The sequence below is a fragment of the Macrosteles quadrilineatus genome, unplaced genomic scaffold (genome assembly GCF_028750875.1).
Source record: "Macrosteles quadrilineatus isolate MER2022 unplaced genomic scaffold, UCM_ALF_1.0 Scaffold_3__2_contigs__length_128488019, whole genome shotgun sequence".
NCBI classification, from domain to species: Eukaryota; Metazoa; Arthropoda; class Insecta; order Hemiptera; family Cicadellidae; genus Macrosteles; species Macrosteles quadrilineatus.
Genome location: NW_026542596.1, coordinates 11837031 through 11857009, shown reverse-complemented (window position 1 = coordinate 11857009; position 19979 = coordinate 11837031). Strand labels below are relative to the sequence as shown.

The 19979-nt window shown below is 32.1% G+C and overlaps 1 protein-coding gene across 1 annotated transcript; it reads right to left on the bottom strand.

Annotated features, from left to right (window-relative positions):
- Positions 1-4595: 4595 nt before the first annotated feature.
- Positions 4596-18174, bottom strand: LOC128990935 (uncharacterized). Its single transcript, XM_054413599.1, has 6 exons — positions 18126-18174; positions 11716-11785; positions 10326-10379; positions 8830-8878; positions 5778-5863; positions 4596-4749 (listed from the first exon to the last, which is right to left on the bottom strand). Exons 2-6 carry the CDS (start codon positions 11782-11784, stop codon positions 4702-4704), a joined length of 306 nt encoding a protein of 101 aa, XP_054269574.1. The 5' UTR covers position 11785; positions 18126-18174; the 3' UTR covers positions 4596-4701.
- Between the last annotated feature and the right edge of the window lie 1805 nt (positions 18175-19979).

The following is a 19979-nucleotide window of genomic DNA, read 5'->3' as shown; positions in this document are numbered from 1 at the left end:
CCAAACCTTCAATGGATTTTAAACTAGTTTTTGTCACTATTGGAATAACAACGCAGACATATGCTAAACCAACACAGTCGTCTATACTGTCGTGTAAAAATCTGTTCTTTCAAAGTCTTAAATTAAAATTATTTTGATGAATTTTAATTACACATTATTTTAACTTCTTAGACAAGCATGTATTTGAATTAGGCCTTAATAAATGTTTTTTTTTTTTTACAATGAGCTAATATAGTCGACCTTAATTTCAAATAATTAAGGAGAACTGATATTTATACCAATTGCTTGGTTATATAATTATGTAATCAAATTTTAGATTACTACCATACACTCTGATGGTGTTTACAGAATGAATCTGTTACTTGAATGTTCTTTTATTAATTACTTTCAATACTGCAACTATGCTTGTGTGGTTAGTTTGAGTGCCCAGATATTGTTGATATATTTATTTTTTTTCAACTAACTTAAACTTGCAGCTGAGTAACCTTTCTAAATTTTTTTTATTTAGGAGTTTTGTTTTGATACTTACTATCATTATTACCATGAGATGGGGATGCCACCCATGTAAGCATTTTAACCCAAATATGAGTGAAGGATGAGTGTAGAATGGAGAGTGATGCCTAGTTATTGACCAAGACCAGCTGTTACATTAGTCAGGACCATTTATTGAAAGCCCAATGATCAAGGACAGATGGGTCCAGTTTCGAACCATCAAAAAGCTACACATTCTCAGGATCGAATCGGCGACCTTTTGATTAAATTGACCAGTCTAATAGTGGGTATAGTGATCAGTACACCAGGAAGGTAGTTGATGTCCGTATCGAAATATGCCATCGTAGGTGATAGAATCAAAACCGCGTGAAATCAGCTGGTTATCACGCTACTTCCGCCTCTTCCGGTGACAACGGAAGCAGTGCAACCAACTGCAAAGCTTACATCCCAAACACGCATGTGTATATGTAACATAAACTGTTCATAAAACCAATAACTTGTGCTTAGCTATGAGGAAATTATTGTATAGGTAAATATGGTACATAACTCACCTTTGGCTCACTAGGGGCTCTTTTGGGGCCATAATATTCCATAGAGGGATTGTTAATTTATGGCAGAAATTAAACACGAGATTAAGCAATTTTTAGAGTCTCGATTTGGGCTTAGTACTCTAATAATTAAATGCCCTAAGGCAATATAACTGTAAATCTAGCCTTAGTTGGAGTAGTATGGCAAAAGAATTGTAATGTAAAAATATATGTTTCATGCTTTAAAATTTACAAAATCCTAACTATGTAGAACGTCTAGAAACAGGTAACCTGCTCCCCCTTGGTTGCTGTGCCTTGACTGCACTATTTCTTACCTGACCTTATCCCCTAATCCCTTCATGCTGCGTGCTGCATATACTGTATTTGATTTATATTGACTAATAGATTTTTTACCTACGACCGTTTTTTAAAGTAGCCATTTCAGTTCAGTTCTTAGAATTGAAAAGTTTCACTTAACAGCTGTTTACTTTCATATCAGCATAGTTTAATTTCATATCAGCATAGTTTTTCTCATATCAACACGGGTAACGGACCAATGAGGTTCAAGGATTGAGAGAAAAGAAGTACAATTGTAATACTTCGAACTTCAACTAATCAGCTGATCAGCTGATCAGTTGACAATTTTAATTGTTGATCCGGCTTGTTCCTGTTGATACTCGCGTATTCTTAACCTAAGTTGGTTGAAGTTAAATGAAGGTTGATTTTAAAATATCAGTTAGTGAAAGTGATGTTGACGAGATAGAAATGAGAGCACAAACTGTTTGTGTTTTGCCACCAAAGTCAAAACAAAGGCAGCGTACCATATGCAATTACATACCAGCAATTCATTAAATGGACGAAACAAAATAAGGTTAAATTGATAAATGAAAATGTTCTTCTGGTTTTTTTTTTAAACCTCTTAACCACTTTTTCACCCAACTCGTTGTGGACCACATATTCGATGCTGAGATCAAACTGTAAATTAACTGTTTCACTATGTTATTCAAGTGTCCAAAAATATATGCAATATTTCCCTAATTGTACCTGATATATTATTTTAGTAAGAATGCTGCTAGCAGAACCTATTGCCCGAAAAAGTAACGTATTATTTAACAAAGTTTTACAAACACGTAATTACATTAAATCAGCTGATTATACAATAAGTCGTTGCATCACTTTCAGTGACAATGACAATAAACGAAAACATAACCTCTCTAGGAAGTTATGAGTAGTGATTGTTAGTAATAAAAAACCAGATTTTTAGTAATTAAAAAACTGTCGTAGCGTTAATAGTCTTTACGACACTCGTAGAAGTTTTTAAGGCACTCGCCAAGGCTCGTGCGTTATATTTTCTACTCGTGTCGTAAAGACTCTACTATTATTATACTATATTATATTAGATTACATTATATTATATTACATTAAATTATATTATATTATATTACATTAAATTATATTATATTATATTATTTATATTGATTTTAATTGATATTCAGACTAGTAAGATTTAAATTGTGTATTAAAATATAAATAATAATATGAGGTAGCATATTTCAAACAAATTACAGCAACCCACTCAGTTATCAAATCACTCTGCCACAAATTATCTATAGAAAGTAAATCTCAGGAACAATTAAACACCGCAGTAGCACCACTACGTAAATAACATATACTGTAGTGCGTTATCAAATTTTGTTTACTTTTGAGTGCAAGGCTAAATATACAATGCAATATTGGTATTCCTAACCTAACCAAACCTAAGCCTCAGACCTAGTAGTTGACCTCACAAAATATGACTTGCCTCACATACCACATAAACGCTCGTCAGTATTCTTGGGATTAAGACTATTTCTCCTTTAAACTTACCACTGATAATTTTTGCTTCATTAAATTTTGGTGGTTGGTTTTTTTAAATTGTCAGTCTGGTAACGTTGAACGGCTTCGGTGGATTTAAGTTTCACATTAGTATTATTGGAGTTCCTTCTTTTAATGACAGTGTGGTGGGTAAATGACAAATTGAGAGGCATTTGAATACCTGAGATAGCACGCACGATTATTATTCACTTAATAATTTATGTTAGATTCTGTGGGTATAGAACAAAAGATAAAAATATTACGGCATTGCCATCCCTTTTATTGTTTATAATACTTTGATAAAGGTTTTTATGTTTACATATTTAACATTGGAGAATTTAAACGATGTTGAGTGCACAGGTGTGCTGCAATTAGGGTTTAATATATTTGGACTTATTCAAAAGTAAAATAGTTTTCTGTGCTGCACTCTGTGGAAACACTGTGGCACTATTTTAAATCATGACTAATACAGCATGTTGTGATTATTCAAACCTACAAACAGTTGCCGGGTAACAGCTAGTTATATATATTTGTAAACATTGTAGTTCAAAAAGTCTGAAATTGGCCCACTTAAAACCCTCTGGGGCGGAGCTCTTTTGACGGATCTGCACCAAACTTCACACAAACCATCCTTGAAAGATGCTTAATAATGCCTGAAAGTTTCATTACAATCTGGCAAGCGGTTTCGGAGTCTATAAGGTACACACATATATACAGACATACATAAATAGTTCCTCTTTTATAGATATAGATAGAAAAAAAATCTAAACAAGTACGATTATACAAGGTGTTACTGTTTCGAAAATTTAAGCTATAACAACTCTAAAGAAAAATACTTAAAACAATAAGGAGTTTCTCTGTAACATCCGTATTCTATCTGTACTTTTAAAATTTTAAAATTGATAATTTCCTTTTTTTACACAATTACACGTGATTTTCAAAGATGTCATATGTAATAATCAAAATCGGTTGATTTCTTTTTTGCATTTATTTGAATGCAGTTTTAATTTTTTTGTTCTTATCCATGTCCTAGTTTTAATATAAAACAAATTTATTGTTTGAATTAATTTATCTTTTTATTATTTAACTAGCCCAATACATTTTTAATTGGTAATCAAAGAATACTTCTAAAATTTAAGTAAACAAAAACAAACTTAAATAGCACACTCATTAAATAATAATTGGTTTATGTTAATTTGTACACGCATACAAACCTGTTAACACGTCTTATCATCATGTAGGCTACGTTATGACGGTATTTATATTGTTTATATCTCTCATACATTATAGCAAGACGTAATAATGTAAAAGCTAGTTTAGTGTCGAATGTGTGGTGAGTTTCTTAAAGCTACCAATATTTCAATATCCATCGTATCTTACTGTTTTACACAAAGGAGCATTCTAGCGGCTTTATTAGGAACCAACAACGCTTCTACACTAAGAGAACTCTACCGGCGATTTCAAGAACCAACCAAGTTCCCCTGACTCTTGAAAGTTGCAGAGAAATCTCTTATACATAGTTTACAAATTTAGAGCTTTCTTGATTAAAACAAAACATCAATTCATTTCCACTGTTATGAAATGAGTGTAAAGTTAATGAGTATTGAAATAACCAATAAAAGTTATACACCATATTTTTCGATAATCTTTGTGGCATTTAAATTTTATCTGGAAGAAATCTTAAGTTTTAACTCACCATATAAAATTAAATAAAGTACACAATTTAGTAAAAAATTACAATCAGAAATAATTTATTAACATTATACAACAACAAATTATGATTTAACACTGTATTTGTTTATAACTTATCAGTCAACAATACGATTCTCTATCCATTTAAGAAGTCATTTACAGAGTCTATGGCACTCCGTGCGATCTGAAACGAGAAAAAAATCTTTGGATTAGTAAACAGTTTATAAAAATTATAAAACATGTAAAATGTAACAACTTGTATACAATTAGATTGTGAAATACTATTATAAATAGGCGGACAAATTTGACCAAACTACACAAATTAATCCATAACTTCCATACTTTCTCATAGTTCCTTCACAGTTTCAAAGTTTGTTACTCATAGCTCTCAAGTAGTTTCAAGTAAAAAAAGTATATAGTATTTTATTTCAATACCTCCAAAAGAACATTCGTCCGTTGAAAAATCAAACATGTTATGCAATAATTAAAATGTATTTATAGCTATTTACATTACAAGTGTAGTAAGAGCGTTTCCGCGAGTTGCATAATTTACCTAAGTGATGTAAACACGCTCTTGCGTAACATGTAACGTACAAGATTTTACCTGACCCAACAATATACAGAAGGTTACGAACAATATTTTTCATTATCAATTTCACTCATCTTCTAACAGTAACGTTCATTTACAAACAAAAGCTAGGTTAGGAAAATTCTTCAAAACATAACAGTAAAATTCAAGCGCACAGCTGATTTCTAGCGTTGAACGTCGTTGGCTCCATAGAGGTATATATATTTAAGTTAAGCACTCAATGTTATTTAAATGGGTTTCATTACCTCACCGAGTGAGTTTTTTCATCTTTACATCACTCGAGAAGTAACGAAGTTGTATACATCACGCTTGGGATAGGGAAGTTTAACATGGCGGGTTAGGTAAAATTCCTTAAACTTGTAATAACTAGACCTTGGAGAAATATTTGATCGTGACAAGGATACCAGCAAATGGTAGAAGCGGCCATATATAAAGTAAATAAACATTTAAGGTAATAAGCTGTATACCAAAATAGCTTTTGTGTTTTAACTGAAGGTTACGTGGACCATTAACAGATTTCCAGAGCGTGCTCTTAACGCCCAACGTTTTCCTAAATAGTTACTTTTTGTTGTCTGAGTTAAGTTAAATAAATGACTTAATATATTTGATAATATTGAACTTACATCTAGTCCTCCTTCAGCATCGCTCTTGCAGATCTTATTACCGTCAGGACCTTCTACAGGAGTCTCTCCCTCCTTGCACTTCACACCTGCGAAGCAAGGAAAACAGGGAAATAAAATACACCGGAAACTACTGAACAAAACATAATTATTATTGTTTTATATGTCCAGGATCAACCTTAGACCAAACTAATTCTTGTAGGATTAATTTATTAATTTAAAATAGTTAACTTAATTGACAAATTCATGTTTTACCAAAGTTTTTCTTGTACTTAAAACTTAAAGCCTCATTTTATGCCATATTAATTTCATACCTCAATTCACTAACAAGGTTTCGTGACAAAAGATGTTCCAAGCAGGCTATACAGGGTGATTGATATAAGTGTGCCAGCCGTTTTATTCGAAAATTATAAGAGATATCAAAAAAAGTTAAAAGGAAAGTGCCTTGAATTTTTCATTTAAAAAATTGTAGTCGAGTCGAAACAATTATTTTAGCCGCAATTTTTTCAATATGGCCGCCAACTTTGATTTTTCTTACGGAACACCCTGTATTTTAAGATGTATTCCAGTAGAAAATGTAATTTTAAGACAATTTTATTCTTTTGACTTTTTTTATAAACCTAACCGTTTCAAAGATAATTATGGTTTAAGTTGTGAAATTTTGAATAGTTTTCGAATAAAACCGCTGGCATGCTTGCTTGGGCCTTTATCGAAACTCTTTCTCATGCCGAAATTTCAAAACTTTAACCATTATTATCTTTGAAACGGTTAGGTTTATGAAAAAAATTACAATATTAAATTGTCTTAAAATTACATTTTCTACCGGAATACATCATAAAATACAGAGTGTTCCGTAAGAAAAATCAAAGTTGGCGGCCATATTGGAAAAATGGCGGCTAAAATAATTTTTTTGACTTGACTACCATTTTTTTAATAAAAAATCCAAGGCACTTACCATTTAACTTTTTTTGATATCTCTTATAGTTTTCGAATAAAACGGCTGGCACACTTATATCAATCATCCTGTATACTGTACATATTGAGTTGTGGAAGTTTTATCACAAAATATGTTTATACGTTGTAAATGATAATTCATTCCTTTTAGTGTAAAATCGACACATTAATCAGTGTTGTGAAATACTCAATACTCTTAAATATTTCTAAATTATAACACGCAAGTGTATGGATTATATTGTCAGTGTAAAAAGATTCAAGGGAACTTTCAGGAAAAATACCAAACTGATCTATTTTAGTTGTGATCCCAGTTTTTGCAAAATCGTGAATACATCAACTAACTACTTTATTAAGTAGAACCTCGTTATGAAGTGTTTAAATTATCAAATAACACTTATTAAAAAGAACGAGAGGTCGTCCAGTGGTCGAAACTCGACCAAAAATATGTAATGTACTCACTTCTCTATTTTCACCCCACACTGTAAATAAAACATGTGATTGGAGTTTCTTCCATTTGTTTTGATTTCCTGTTTATATTTCGTTGTTATTTCGTCACCAGCATGGCAACGCATAAGATCCATGTTAATTTTTTCAAATCTTTAAACTCATTTTTTGTGCTTATCTTTGAGCCTATTTAAATTTATAAAGGGATTCTGCACACCTACAGGAAAATAGCTTTCTAACGGTATGCGTAGATTTTCCCTAAGATGCACACGAGCTGAGAAAAAAGGTTTTAAAGAAACATGCTTGCCTATTAATATATAGATAGATAACTTCTTATCGAGGTTTGCAATAATATGTAATCAAGTGTAATATAAAATTAAGGGCATTTGAAAATTATAATTGCTATCAAGAGCCATGTGTTTTCTAGGGTCTTATTATTGATATTTCACTTCCTAGTTTATGTATTACTAGGCGCCATACCCTTGCTTCGCAACGGAAAGAGAACACTATTAACGGTTGAAATAGTTCATAGCACTTTTTAAGCCCTTGTTTAAGCTTTTTGCTCTGTTTTAAGCTCTTTTTAAACCCTGAATATATTGTTTAGAGAACGCTCAAAGTATTTTTTGCAGGATACTTTGGTGCAGTCAGTATAATTTCTTGTTATGATTTAATTTATCTATGGCTTTCAAGATTGACAAAAGTTTAGCTTATGATTCAATAAACTTAACTATGCATTATCCGTCATAAAGATTAATCTTATTGTACCTGAGGACCGAGCCATTTCCATTGAAAAATCAATATACAGTGTAGCTCATATTTTATTTGCAACTTATTTTGGCTTTTATTATTTAAGTCTAGGAATATTTAATTTATTTTTATGGACATTTTAACCTGGCAATCCACAACACACATCAATGTTTTTTTGCAGTTGATTGTAAAAATCACTTGTTTATAAAATAGCCTATACTTTCATAAACATTGTTTTGACAGTTTGTTTAGTTTTAAATAGCTGGTTAAAATGTTTGTTTAAATTCAAATTTGCATAAAATAAATACAATATTATTAAATATTTATTTCACTGTTGGATCAAAGTTTGTTAAAAATTACCTCAATACTTCGGGGATCGAGTTTTAGTAGGAGAGAGCCAAATAAAATAATCAGTATTTGATCGGAACTATTCACGTTTATCGAGTTATCTTCAGTATAATCTTTGCTCAATAGTAAAAACTGGTGTTTTTTTACCTTTGTACTGTATTTTGTAATTTGTAAGTAGACTGTGGATGGCTTGTTATAAACACATGTTACAAGTATTTTGTTTACCTATTTCCTTGTTATTTTGTTCAATCATTAATGTTACTTGGCAACCCATAAGGCCAATGTTAAATATGTTTTGCTTTAAATTTAATTTTTTAACGTAATAATCAGATTTTTTGGCCGTTTAAAATGCATTTAACACGTTTTTAGGCCAGAAACTATTATTTACAACGTTTAAAGGAAATCTTCGAAGCCGTTTTCGATATCTTTGTGTAGGCATACATACATACAAGCATACAAGCAAACATTGCTCATATAAGACTATATGATACTAATCATACTACAACTAAACCATACTTATTTTAGTACCACTTTTGTGTGGGCAATGCTCACAAATTCTTACCATTTCTATTAACAACCTCTTTAGTAGACTTCAGCACTGACCTAGGAATCTGTAACATAATTATCACGCATTAGTCTTACGAGGCAGCTCCATTCCGATGAAAACTATCTACTAAAATCATTTAAATCAAAGAACGTTGCCGAGTTTAAAATCACATCAAGGTACGTTTAGTTTGGAACGTCAGTAGCTTCGCAATCAGGTTTACATGTCCGGCATATGGCAATAGCATCACGATGAGGGCATGGAAATGATTCAAAAACTTCAGAACACCGCAGTAAGATTTATATATGGTCTGCGGAAACGCGATCATATATCTGAATTTGAAAAAAAACTGCCGGTCTTTTGCCCTCAGCAGCCGTATGCAGGATGAAATCCTGCACTCTGGTTCATCGGGTACTGGTCAAAAAAGCACCAGCTTACCTGATGGAAATACTGGTCTCCCACGATTGGTTGTCTCGGTACAATACTTGAAAGGAAGAGCAGTTTCACTTCCCGAGAGTGAGGCTGGAGATTGGCAGGAGAGGCTTTTCTTACTTTGGGCCCAAGTTGTATAACGACCTCCCCTGTGATCTTAAGTTGCTGGATGATCCAGCCTTTAGAAATAAGCTAAAAGTAATGTATAGACAGCTGTGGATGAAGGACCTCAAATTTTGTAATATGTACTTTCTGTTTTTAGTTTTATTTAGTATTGGTAATTAAATTGGCAAGAGTTATCCTGAAAAGCAGTATGTACTGAGGAATGAAAATTTTTCTTTATTATAAGGAACGCTTGCTAAATAAAGGCATTTTTATTTATTATTTATTTATTATAGGTTATGGAAGACTTTCAACAAATGCGTGACTTTGTTAAGTGTATATGGTAGTGACAAATAAGATTTTGATTTTTTTTTTATATAAAGTATGAAACATAATTTATACAATGTTGTTGAAGGTGTAACCATCGGATACTGAAGTATATGTCCCATCTGCGCGAGTGTCTGCAATTCTATTTTATACCTTATTTTTTGTTACTGAACAAGTTGATGGGTCATAGCAGTTGCTATATCATTCCATTATTTTCGTGTGCTCCCGCTATCTCCGCGTTCCGCCATCTCCGAACCCAAATCTGTCCCGCCATCTCCGAATTCTTGAGTGACCCTTATACTGTAATCCCTTCACTGCCTGCGTTGTTAGCTGTCATTGCATCCACGGCTGCGAAGCCCCGTGGATGGAAGATTTAATGAACATTTAACCCGTGGGTTAGGTTAGGTTAGGTCAGGTTAGGTTAGGTTAGGTTAGGTTTGGTTAGGTTAGGTTAGGTTAAGTTAAGTTAGGTTATGTTTGGACGGAAAGTCTTAACGCAGGAAGTAACCGAGGATTATAGGGGTCACTCTGAAATTCGGAGGTAGCGGTACACGGAGGTGGCGGGACGCGGAGATAGCGGGAGGTAACCATTATTTTGGCTTGGCAAAAAGTTAATGTTTTTGACAGAAATAGGTAGTTTAGGTTTAACTTACATTAAAAATTCTGTCCCAGAAAGTCAGAGGTTTCTCATCGCTAGGAGTTGGAGCCTGAAACATGAGAGTTTTGTTTTTTAATATCGGTTTATAATGTACATATTAAGTGCAGGAAACCGTTCTAGTAATTATAAAAGGCATTGGTACTCCTCTAAGTATGTATACAGGGTGATTCATAAGTAAACAGCCAAACGCCGGGAAATGTTTCAATGGTTAAAAAGAATTAAGAGAAAATCATGAATGATTTTTTTTCTAAATGGCTTTGTTAAAAAGATATGTACCATTGTGTATTTTTACATAATCATTTTACTTTTTAACTGTTCCTACCGATCATTATGAAACTGTATATTTAAGTAGAGGGGCCCAAGCTAGAAAACCTAATGTGGTCCAATTCAAAATTTGAAACTGGTGGACCACCATTTTGAAATTTTAAATAGGATTAATTTTTTATAGCATAGTGTTTTTAGTTTTACCATAGACTAACCAACACAAGTAGACTTCTCATCCCATTGTAAATTTTGAAGCACGTTTTTCGTGTCTAGTTCATGTACGTGACACATGGGCGCTAGTGTCGACGAAACTTTATTTCTATTATTTTAGGGTTAATTTCTTGATTTGTGCTTCACTGTTTGGTTATATAACTAGGGGACAAGTTATTGTTTATGATTAGATCGTATTATTTGGTTAAACATGGTTTTAAATGGCTGTAATAACGGAAAACAAATTGTAAACAAAACACGACCTCTACATAAACCGTACAGGAACTAACAATAAAATTGTCTTCAGCTGTTCCATAAGGATGAGAAATCTACTAAGGGAGTATGTTTTATCTATGGTTTTACCTTAACATTCGTATCAAGTTTCATAAAGATCAGTTGGAAAAATTCAAAAATTAAGTTGTTGATGTAAAAATACAAAATGGTGGATATCTGGTTAACGAGGAGATTTTAGAAAAAATCATTCTTTTTTTTTCTTTATTTCGACGTTTTAAACCGTTTCCCGTAGTTTGCCTGTTTATTTCCGGGACACTCTGTGTTTTTGTTTATCTCCTATGTCCTTTTTTCCTTAAAACTGCCATTGCGGTACTGTTTATCTCTTATTTTAAACTAATTGTCAACGTGTAAAACGATCACAGTACATTCTTGGAGTCACTAATTGACTGTTAACAAAGTAATATGATAAATAGTCAATTTCAACGACAATATTCCCTTTTAGCGCAGTTACCCTAAATTGTCATACTAAAACTGCAATTTCAAATTTATTTTATCAGTTTATTCATCACTAAACAACTGGAGCAACGCCAATAGGTTGTTAATATTGTTGTAGTTGCTTGCTTTAATTTGTTTCACTTTTAATAAATAAAACATTGAAAATCGCTCTGTCTACTTACCGGTTGGGCTTCTGAAATTAAACAGAGAAAACAGACCAAAGATAGAACCAAGATTGTGGCTGCCTTCATTCTGCAAACAACAAAAACATATTTTAGGATATTTTATGTTTCCTAGAAAATATTTGTTCACGAATACCCATCCAAAATTTACTCTGTTAATTGAAAATACAATCATATATTTGTCTTGGCCTTTCGCAAGCTTCGAAGGTATAATTACTAAGCCCCCTTTTAATAGTGACCATGATGAGAAATTTTCACGGGGGACAGCATGTTGTCCGGGAATTTTTATTCTGGACTACTTTTCGGAACTTTATAATGTATGTTTAGTTGTGTCGTTAATGTAATCTACTACAACGTGTTATATCATAACTGTACATCGTACTTATTTTGTAAATTTAACATTGAGAAAAAATATATTGTTTATATGTAGCTGCTTAAAATGAGATATCCAATTGCCTAAACAACTGTAAATTTATAAATACTAGTACCACAAATAATATACAACTAATCAATTGAATGCCTAGTTTCACAACCTTCAGGACCATACTTAGATCAGTAATTAACACTTTAACTTCTTACTCAAGATCATCTCTTGAAATGTAGTATTAGATGTTGGGAGAATCGTTATTTGCGGATGAGGTCTCAAAATGTTTCTAAAAATGTCTCTTAGGACCACTTTCAAATTTACTAAATACCCCCGTCGCAGCAAACCTGCATACTAAGCGAATTTCCATTTACCCGGCTTGATTTCTACTAAAATATTCCCTATAAATTTTCAGATTTGTTTCCTATTTAAATAACAATAATTTTAGTGAGTACTGTAGTTAGGTTTGCTGCTACGGGGAAGATGTTGAGGTGTGTTTTATCAATTGAAATATTGATAGCTTAGTATGAAATTAACCAAATTGCCAAATTTGATTAAAATATATCCATAAACAAGCAAACTAGAACAGTTTATTTATTCTCTATAAGAATAACATGGGAGTTTTAAATTTACAATTTTTTTAATTTTTCTCCGTAGTCAATGAACATTCAAAAACACTTCAATATACTAAATTGTTTGTTTTTTTAAGCTCTTCAAAATGGTCTAGAGAGAAATTTAGAAATTTAAAGCTTTTAGGGTCAAAAATGAGAAAAACCCATTTTTACCCCGTAAAACCCCCATAAACCCCTGATCCCATGGTCCGATTATGCTGGTTCGCGAACTCGTTCGAATAAATGTAGGTTTACACGTTTGTACCAAATTTCATCAAAATAGGATCAATTTTGCTCGAGTTATCGCGCTAACGGACATATATATAGTTTATAGGACATACAGGGTGATTGATATAAGTGTGCCAGCCGTTTTATTCGAAAACCATAAGAGATATCAAAAAAAGTTAAAATGTAAGTGCCTTGGACTTTTTATTTAAAAAAATTTAGTAAAGTCGAAAACATTATTTTAGCCGCCATTTTTCCAATATGGCCGCCAACTTTGATTTTTCTTATAGAACACCCTGTATTTTATGATGTATTCTGGTAGAAAATGTAATTTTAAGACGATTTTATTCTTGTAATTTTTTTCATAAACCTAACCGTTTCAAAGATAATAATGGTTTAAGTTGTGAAATTTTGAATGGTTTTCGAATAAAACAGCTGGCATGCTTGCTTAGGCCTTCATCGAAACTCTTTCTCATGCAGAAATTTCAAAACTGTAACCATTATTATCTTTGAAACGGTTAGGTTTATGAAAAAAATTACAAGAATAAAATCGTCTTAAAATTACATTTCCTACCAGAATACATCATAAAATACAGGGTCTTCCATAAGATAAATCAAAGTTGGCGGCCATATTGGAAAAATGGTGGCTAAAATAATTTTTTTGACTTGACTACAATTTTTTTAATAAAAAATCCAAGGCACTTACCTTTTAACTTTTTCTGATATCTTTTATAGTTTTCGAATAAAACGGCTGGCACACTTATATCAATCACCCTGTATATAGGATTTATATGAATTTGAACGGATAGTGTTTTTGGCCTCTGGGGACCTCAAAACGAAAAAGTAAATCGGTCCCGGGTCTAGGTCTTACCATGAGACCTACGGTAATAGCTTATTCCCTATATGGGAAATTCACTAAAAAAAAAACAATCACCTAATCTCGAGGTTTCTATAAATATTTTTGATTCACAAAGAAACCTGTTGTACAAGACGACAAAACAAGTTGCTTCAGGGTCGAGTCTCGGGAATCTTGAACGTCGTGAACTATTAATTCAATGTGTTCGTAAATTTTCAGTTTTTCAATACATCACACCTCACAATATAGACTATTATAATAATTCAGTTTTAAAAATCTTTGTACAACTAAATCTACATTTCTACAGGACCGATTTTATAAAATAATGGGTTTTTGAAAAGCCACTACCTGTAGATTTGCAAATAAAACTATGCGAGTTTTTTTTTTATTTATAATGAAATTTTTTTAAATATATTTACCATGAGAAATACGTTGAAAACGAAGGTTTTTCACTTTTTTGTTTGGAGGCAAATTTGATTGCCCTATTGAGTATTTTCAAGAAATGCATATAAAAAATTTTCAAATATTTGATTCTATTTCAGAATATCACCTTCCACTTTGTACTCACCATTTAAAAGTTATTTGCAGAATAGCTAAGAAACCTCCAAATTTATATTGGTGAGAAAGTACTAAATAAGAGATTTTTTAAACTTTGTATAACTAAATATTCAGTTCTACTGGACATATTTGATCAATTAATAGGTTCATACGTGTAGATTTGAAAATAATTTTGAACGTTTTTTAAAATATTTATGGAAATAGTGGATTTGCCGGTATGCATCATTTGATCCAAGGCCACACTTAGTGTGGCCTTGTTTGATCACATGGAACAAGTATTTTTACAGAGACCATTGTATTTAACCACAACTGGTAACTGGTTTAACACATCACACAGGTATGAACCATGTTTCTGATCGCACATCTGCGTAAAATATACTCCAATAGAACCATAGAAGTAAACATCTCATTCCTATGTTAAGTCGCAGCATATATTTATTTGTGTGTAACCAGTTTTAGAATTGAAATACATGGGTTGATGTAAATTACCGATTTTGTCGCGCCAAACAGTCTAAGCTATCATTAAACCCACTCTTTAACAAAGCAAAATTGAAAGGTAAAAATAATTGTGTAAAGTAGATAATTTTCATGTCAACTATGATGGTAACGAAACCTAAGTGAGAAAATAGATCTTCAACCCTGTATGTGGCTAAGCATGAAATTTTTTAATTTAAAAAATGGCTACATTTTAATTATAATACCATAATATCCACGGTTATCTTAATAGTGTTTCCAGACAAAGACTTTTTAGTACCTATCTCTGGTTTGACATAATGGCGAGTAAAACGGTCTCATTTGTTTGCTCAGGAGCGTAAGATCTGGTTGACTCATTCAAGGTTTTTGCTCCTGTTTGTTGGCAACCTTGTCTGGTCCAACAGGCTGCCAACATTGCTTCCTTTTTGTGTGTAAATTTCCCAAGAGTGGGCGTTTCCATGGTGTCTCATAACTCTTCCAGTAAAATTAACTAGCGAGTAGAAGGTTATTGGGAAGTATCTAAAGAGTAATATTGATTACATAGTTAACATGTTATAGTTATACATTTCCTGTATTTAGCTGCACGTTGCATTCACGTTAGTTCACTATGAATTTGATCATAAATAGTTCAAGTGCAAATAATGAAAGGCCTACAACGTGTTAAAAGTTAAACACTTTGCGCTGTTTAATAAAACACCAAGCAGAGGTAATTTTATAAGTATTAAAAAGTAGCCTATCCAAATCCAAGATAAGACGGGCACTAATCAACTTTTTTGTGGGAAATCAAAATTTGCTTTATTAGTCAGGTACGAAAACTAGTTGTGGATCTGAGTGAATTCCGTCGATAACTAAAAATGTTGTTGGACTTTCCATAAAATTCTTATATTAGACAACAATCTTACTCTTTCAATTCAATTCATTTATTTCCTCGGTATAACACCATTTTTACAAGAGGTACAGTAAGTAAGCTATCAAACTAAAATTATTAACAAAAAATAAAGGCTATGTCTGAATAAATAACAATAACAATAACAAGAAAAACATATCAACAATGAAGATAGAAACCATGATTAAAAGTGCTCACACTAACAACGAAGGCCTAGTTTCACAACCTGCAGAACCATACTTAGATCAGTAATTAACACTTAAACTACTTACTCAAGATCATCTACAAAGAGTGCTCTTAAAGTTGTGATAAAAACAGTCAGTCTTAGGATAAAAAAAAACAGTGATTAAATCCAGTGCTTGTAACATACGAATAATGAACATTTTGGTGCCCCTAATATGTATAACTATTAATGTTTTCTTATTAATTTTGTAAAGTATTATAAAGTCGACTTTTTGAAGTAGAAAATGTTGATTCCCATCACGATCTAATTTAATAACAGAGTTTCTAGAAGAACTGAAGAACTGACGGGTTTCCTAATGTGTCAGCGATGACGTAGACTTCCCCAAAGTCATCAACAATATTCGGTTGTCATTCCCAAGGAAAAATAAAGACAATCGCGGCTGTTTACGATAAGTTTCACTCTGAGTACACAATGGATTGAGTTCAAGGTTTATAAGGGTTTAAAGGATTGAACATCACAATTCCATTATAAGTACCTACACTTATGTTAGGATAGTAATTCATTGAAGAGACGAAATTAAATATATGATTAAGCTTTTAGTGTAAACATTAATTGGTTATACGATATTTATTTATAAACGGGGAAATAAAACATTGATTAGAACTCTGAATTTACAATTTGTTAACAGCAACTAATCTGGATTTTTATCGTAATTCTAACATAGTTTTTTTCTTTTATATGGACTAAAGAATTACGATATACATTTCTATAGCTCGTCTTTACGTTAAATTACATCAAAGTCAGTAAACATGACGTATACGCAATAATATTTTCTAACTTTTAGATTACGTTTATACAAATAAAAGGTTAACATGGCTGAAGTACTGAAAAGTGATCTAAATTTTTAACGGCCACTGGTAGTCTAAAACAAAGTGTTATACAAGCTGAAACGAATGTTATTTTATGTCATCACTAATCTTATAGTTATATATTATTGATCTGAGACTGTATATTATTGACCCTCAAAGTACAAGCATCGAATCGAGGTTTCTCCTATCCTACATCAAATTAAAGTAAAATTAATATTTGTCCTAATTGTTAATTTTAGAAGACGATTCACGATAATCAATAACACTAAAAATGTATCGATGTTATTTTTTTATTGAGTACTTGGAACCATGACTTGGTGTAGTTGATTTCCATTTTAAAAGCAATCAATATAAAGAAAACTCACGTTTTATTTACGACTAATTTTGGCTTTTATAATTTAAGTTTCAGTCGATTTTAATTTTTTAAGATAGAATTTTAACCTGGCAATTTACAACACATTAGTTTATTTTACAGCCGATGGTAAAAATCACTCGTTTATAACAGCACTAATAGCCTATACTTGCATAATCGTTCTTTTGACAGTCTGTTTATATTAAAACCGCTGATTGTAAATTTTTGTTAAAATTACAATTTACATAAAAGAAATATGATATTATTAATTATTAATTTCACTGTTAAAAAATGGATTGCTAAAAATTTACTCAGTACTTCGGGAATTAAATTTTGGTAGGAGAGTCAAGTAAAATAATCAGTAGTTGATCAGAACTATTTACAGATATCGAGTAACCTTCAGTGTAATCTTTATTATGATGCTTTGAAAAACAATTGATGATTTTCCTTTTGTACTGCATTTTCTAATTTGCTAGTATACTGTGGATGGCTTGTTATAAACACACGTTACAAGTCTTTTGTTTACTGTTTCCTTGTTATTTTGTTCAACCAACTTACTTGGCAACCCATAAAGCCAATGTTATATATTTTTAACTTTGAATTTCATTTTTTTACGTACGGTAATTGGAATTTTTGGCAGTTTTAACTGCAGTAAACACGTTTTTATGCCATAAATAATAATTTGACAGCATTTGAAGGAAATCGTGGAAGCCGTTTACGAAATCTTTGTGCAAGCATACATACAAGCATACATTAAAGAAAACTTTTGGTTTTGTACACACAGTTTTACATTGCTCATATAAGAGTATAGGATTAGATACAAACATTTTGATTCCTTCACTGTCCGCACACTCTAATATAAAACCGCTGCAAGACAATTTTAAGACTTTGGCATAAGAAATCTGTTTTGTATTGCTCAGTAATAAATCTCCTAACATATGATTGTTACAGTTTCCCAACAGGGAAGCATACGTCACACACACTTGCAATAGTTTCCAGAAGTAAACACAAACAAAGACTGCGTCACTCACCTGTTCCTTTCACTTCCAGTAGAGGACTGAGACACGGACTGAGACTGAGACCCGCAGACGACCGCTGGTCGTTATAAAACTTCTACTGGCCTTGGAGACCTCGCTTGCTTCCGTCAACGAGCCGATGTTATATATTTTAACATTTTAGTATGTGTTTCTTTAAGACTTAAGGAAATATCTTGTAGCCAGCCATTAATTAAATGTTGGACATGAATTGTAGACAATCTAAAATAATGTAAAATAAATCAACGAGAAAAAGACAAGATCGTTACAATCAAAGAAGACGTTCATTTTACCCCCTAATGTCTTCTGGATAGTTTGGTTTGTTGTTCTATGACTTTATGGTAAGTTGAGTTTTCAGTAAATAGTTTTTTTTTTTACTTTTTTGGTGTTTCACGATTTTTGTGAAGCAAGCTAGTATTTTCTAATAGCATTATCAAGCAGCTAAACTTATGATGCTGGAATGTATGCCACTTTTTATTGTTAAGAAAGTTAATAGGAATATTGATAATTTGTTAACCATAAGCGTTCAAATATTATTTTTACTTTTTGATAGCATGAAACAGCACAATCATTCAAACATGCCATCAATATCTTCAAGAGATGTTAGGGGTTGAAACAGTTTCATATCAACAAAAAAAAATAGACATATTATTTAGTAAATTTGAATAGCAATTTTTTTTATAATGTGCAACAAATATTTAGTATATTTTCAAGCGTAAGTGTATTTTGATTACTTCCTCTGGGCTATTTTCCAAGAGATAATCAACTTTTTCAGACAGCTTCGCGTGTCGTTGACTGACGTTGACGAACGTTACCAAGGACGAGGTTACGTTCCGTCGTTGGTAGCCTCAACAATGTAACCAGCTGGTAGAGAGAGATTCATTGTTGTAACAGCTGTCATCGGGAAAACTATTGACGCTAGAGCAAGCAATGGAATCGTCAGCGTAAAAAGTGGGATTTTACAGCAAAAATATCATATGGAAAATCACTTGCGTTTTAGAAACTAGTATTATATTCCAAAGTGTGTGCTTTGAACTAAACATTTCTACTAAAAACTTTGATAGTAATTCTAAATATCCAAAGGATGCTAGGCACAAGCCGGAATTGTGTTTTACAATACTTCAGGCTAGACCTATGGATTGCGGCATTGTCACTTAGATAAAATACATTGGTGATTTGGTGGCATTTGTGAACCCGGGACCTCAGGGACCGAAGTCCTAAGCTCTAACAACTACACCAAAACTGATCTAAAATACTAGCTCGCTAGCACTAAATTGATCTAAAATTCAACACTATTTATATAAACTTGTAATATACTGGAGCAAATCGCGAAAAGGTTAAATTTTAACTTTAGCAAATATTATAAGTAGATACTGGTTTAAATCAATGATAACAAAAGAGGTAATAAGAAAAGTTAAGTAAGAAGATAGTTAATTGCATCAATAGCAAACTATTATTATTTTGTTTTTGACCTTCGGAAGATAAATTTAATTATCTTTATGAGTTCCAGGCAGGAAGTTTCAAAATCGAATACTTCTGGTTATTAATAAATTACCTCGTTCATGTCCTTGGCTTAATAGTCCTTATAATGTATGTAAACTTTCAATTTTGGGCTATTGCCGTATTTATTTCGTACTTCACATGGTATCAATGCGAATCAAATAAGATTTACTTTGCATAGTAAACTGTGGGAATTTTTTCTTGACTACACCGGTGACATTTTTTATTAGAAGCATTTCATGAGAAAGTACTGCAAAAGCTTTTAGGGTTAGTGGTTCAAATATATGGGTTGATTATTTTACATTTTAATTTACATCTCGATTGGTCCCAAATAACAAACACTCAGCAGTA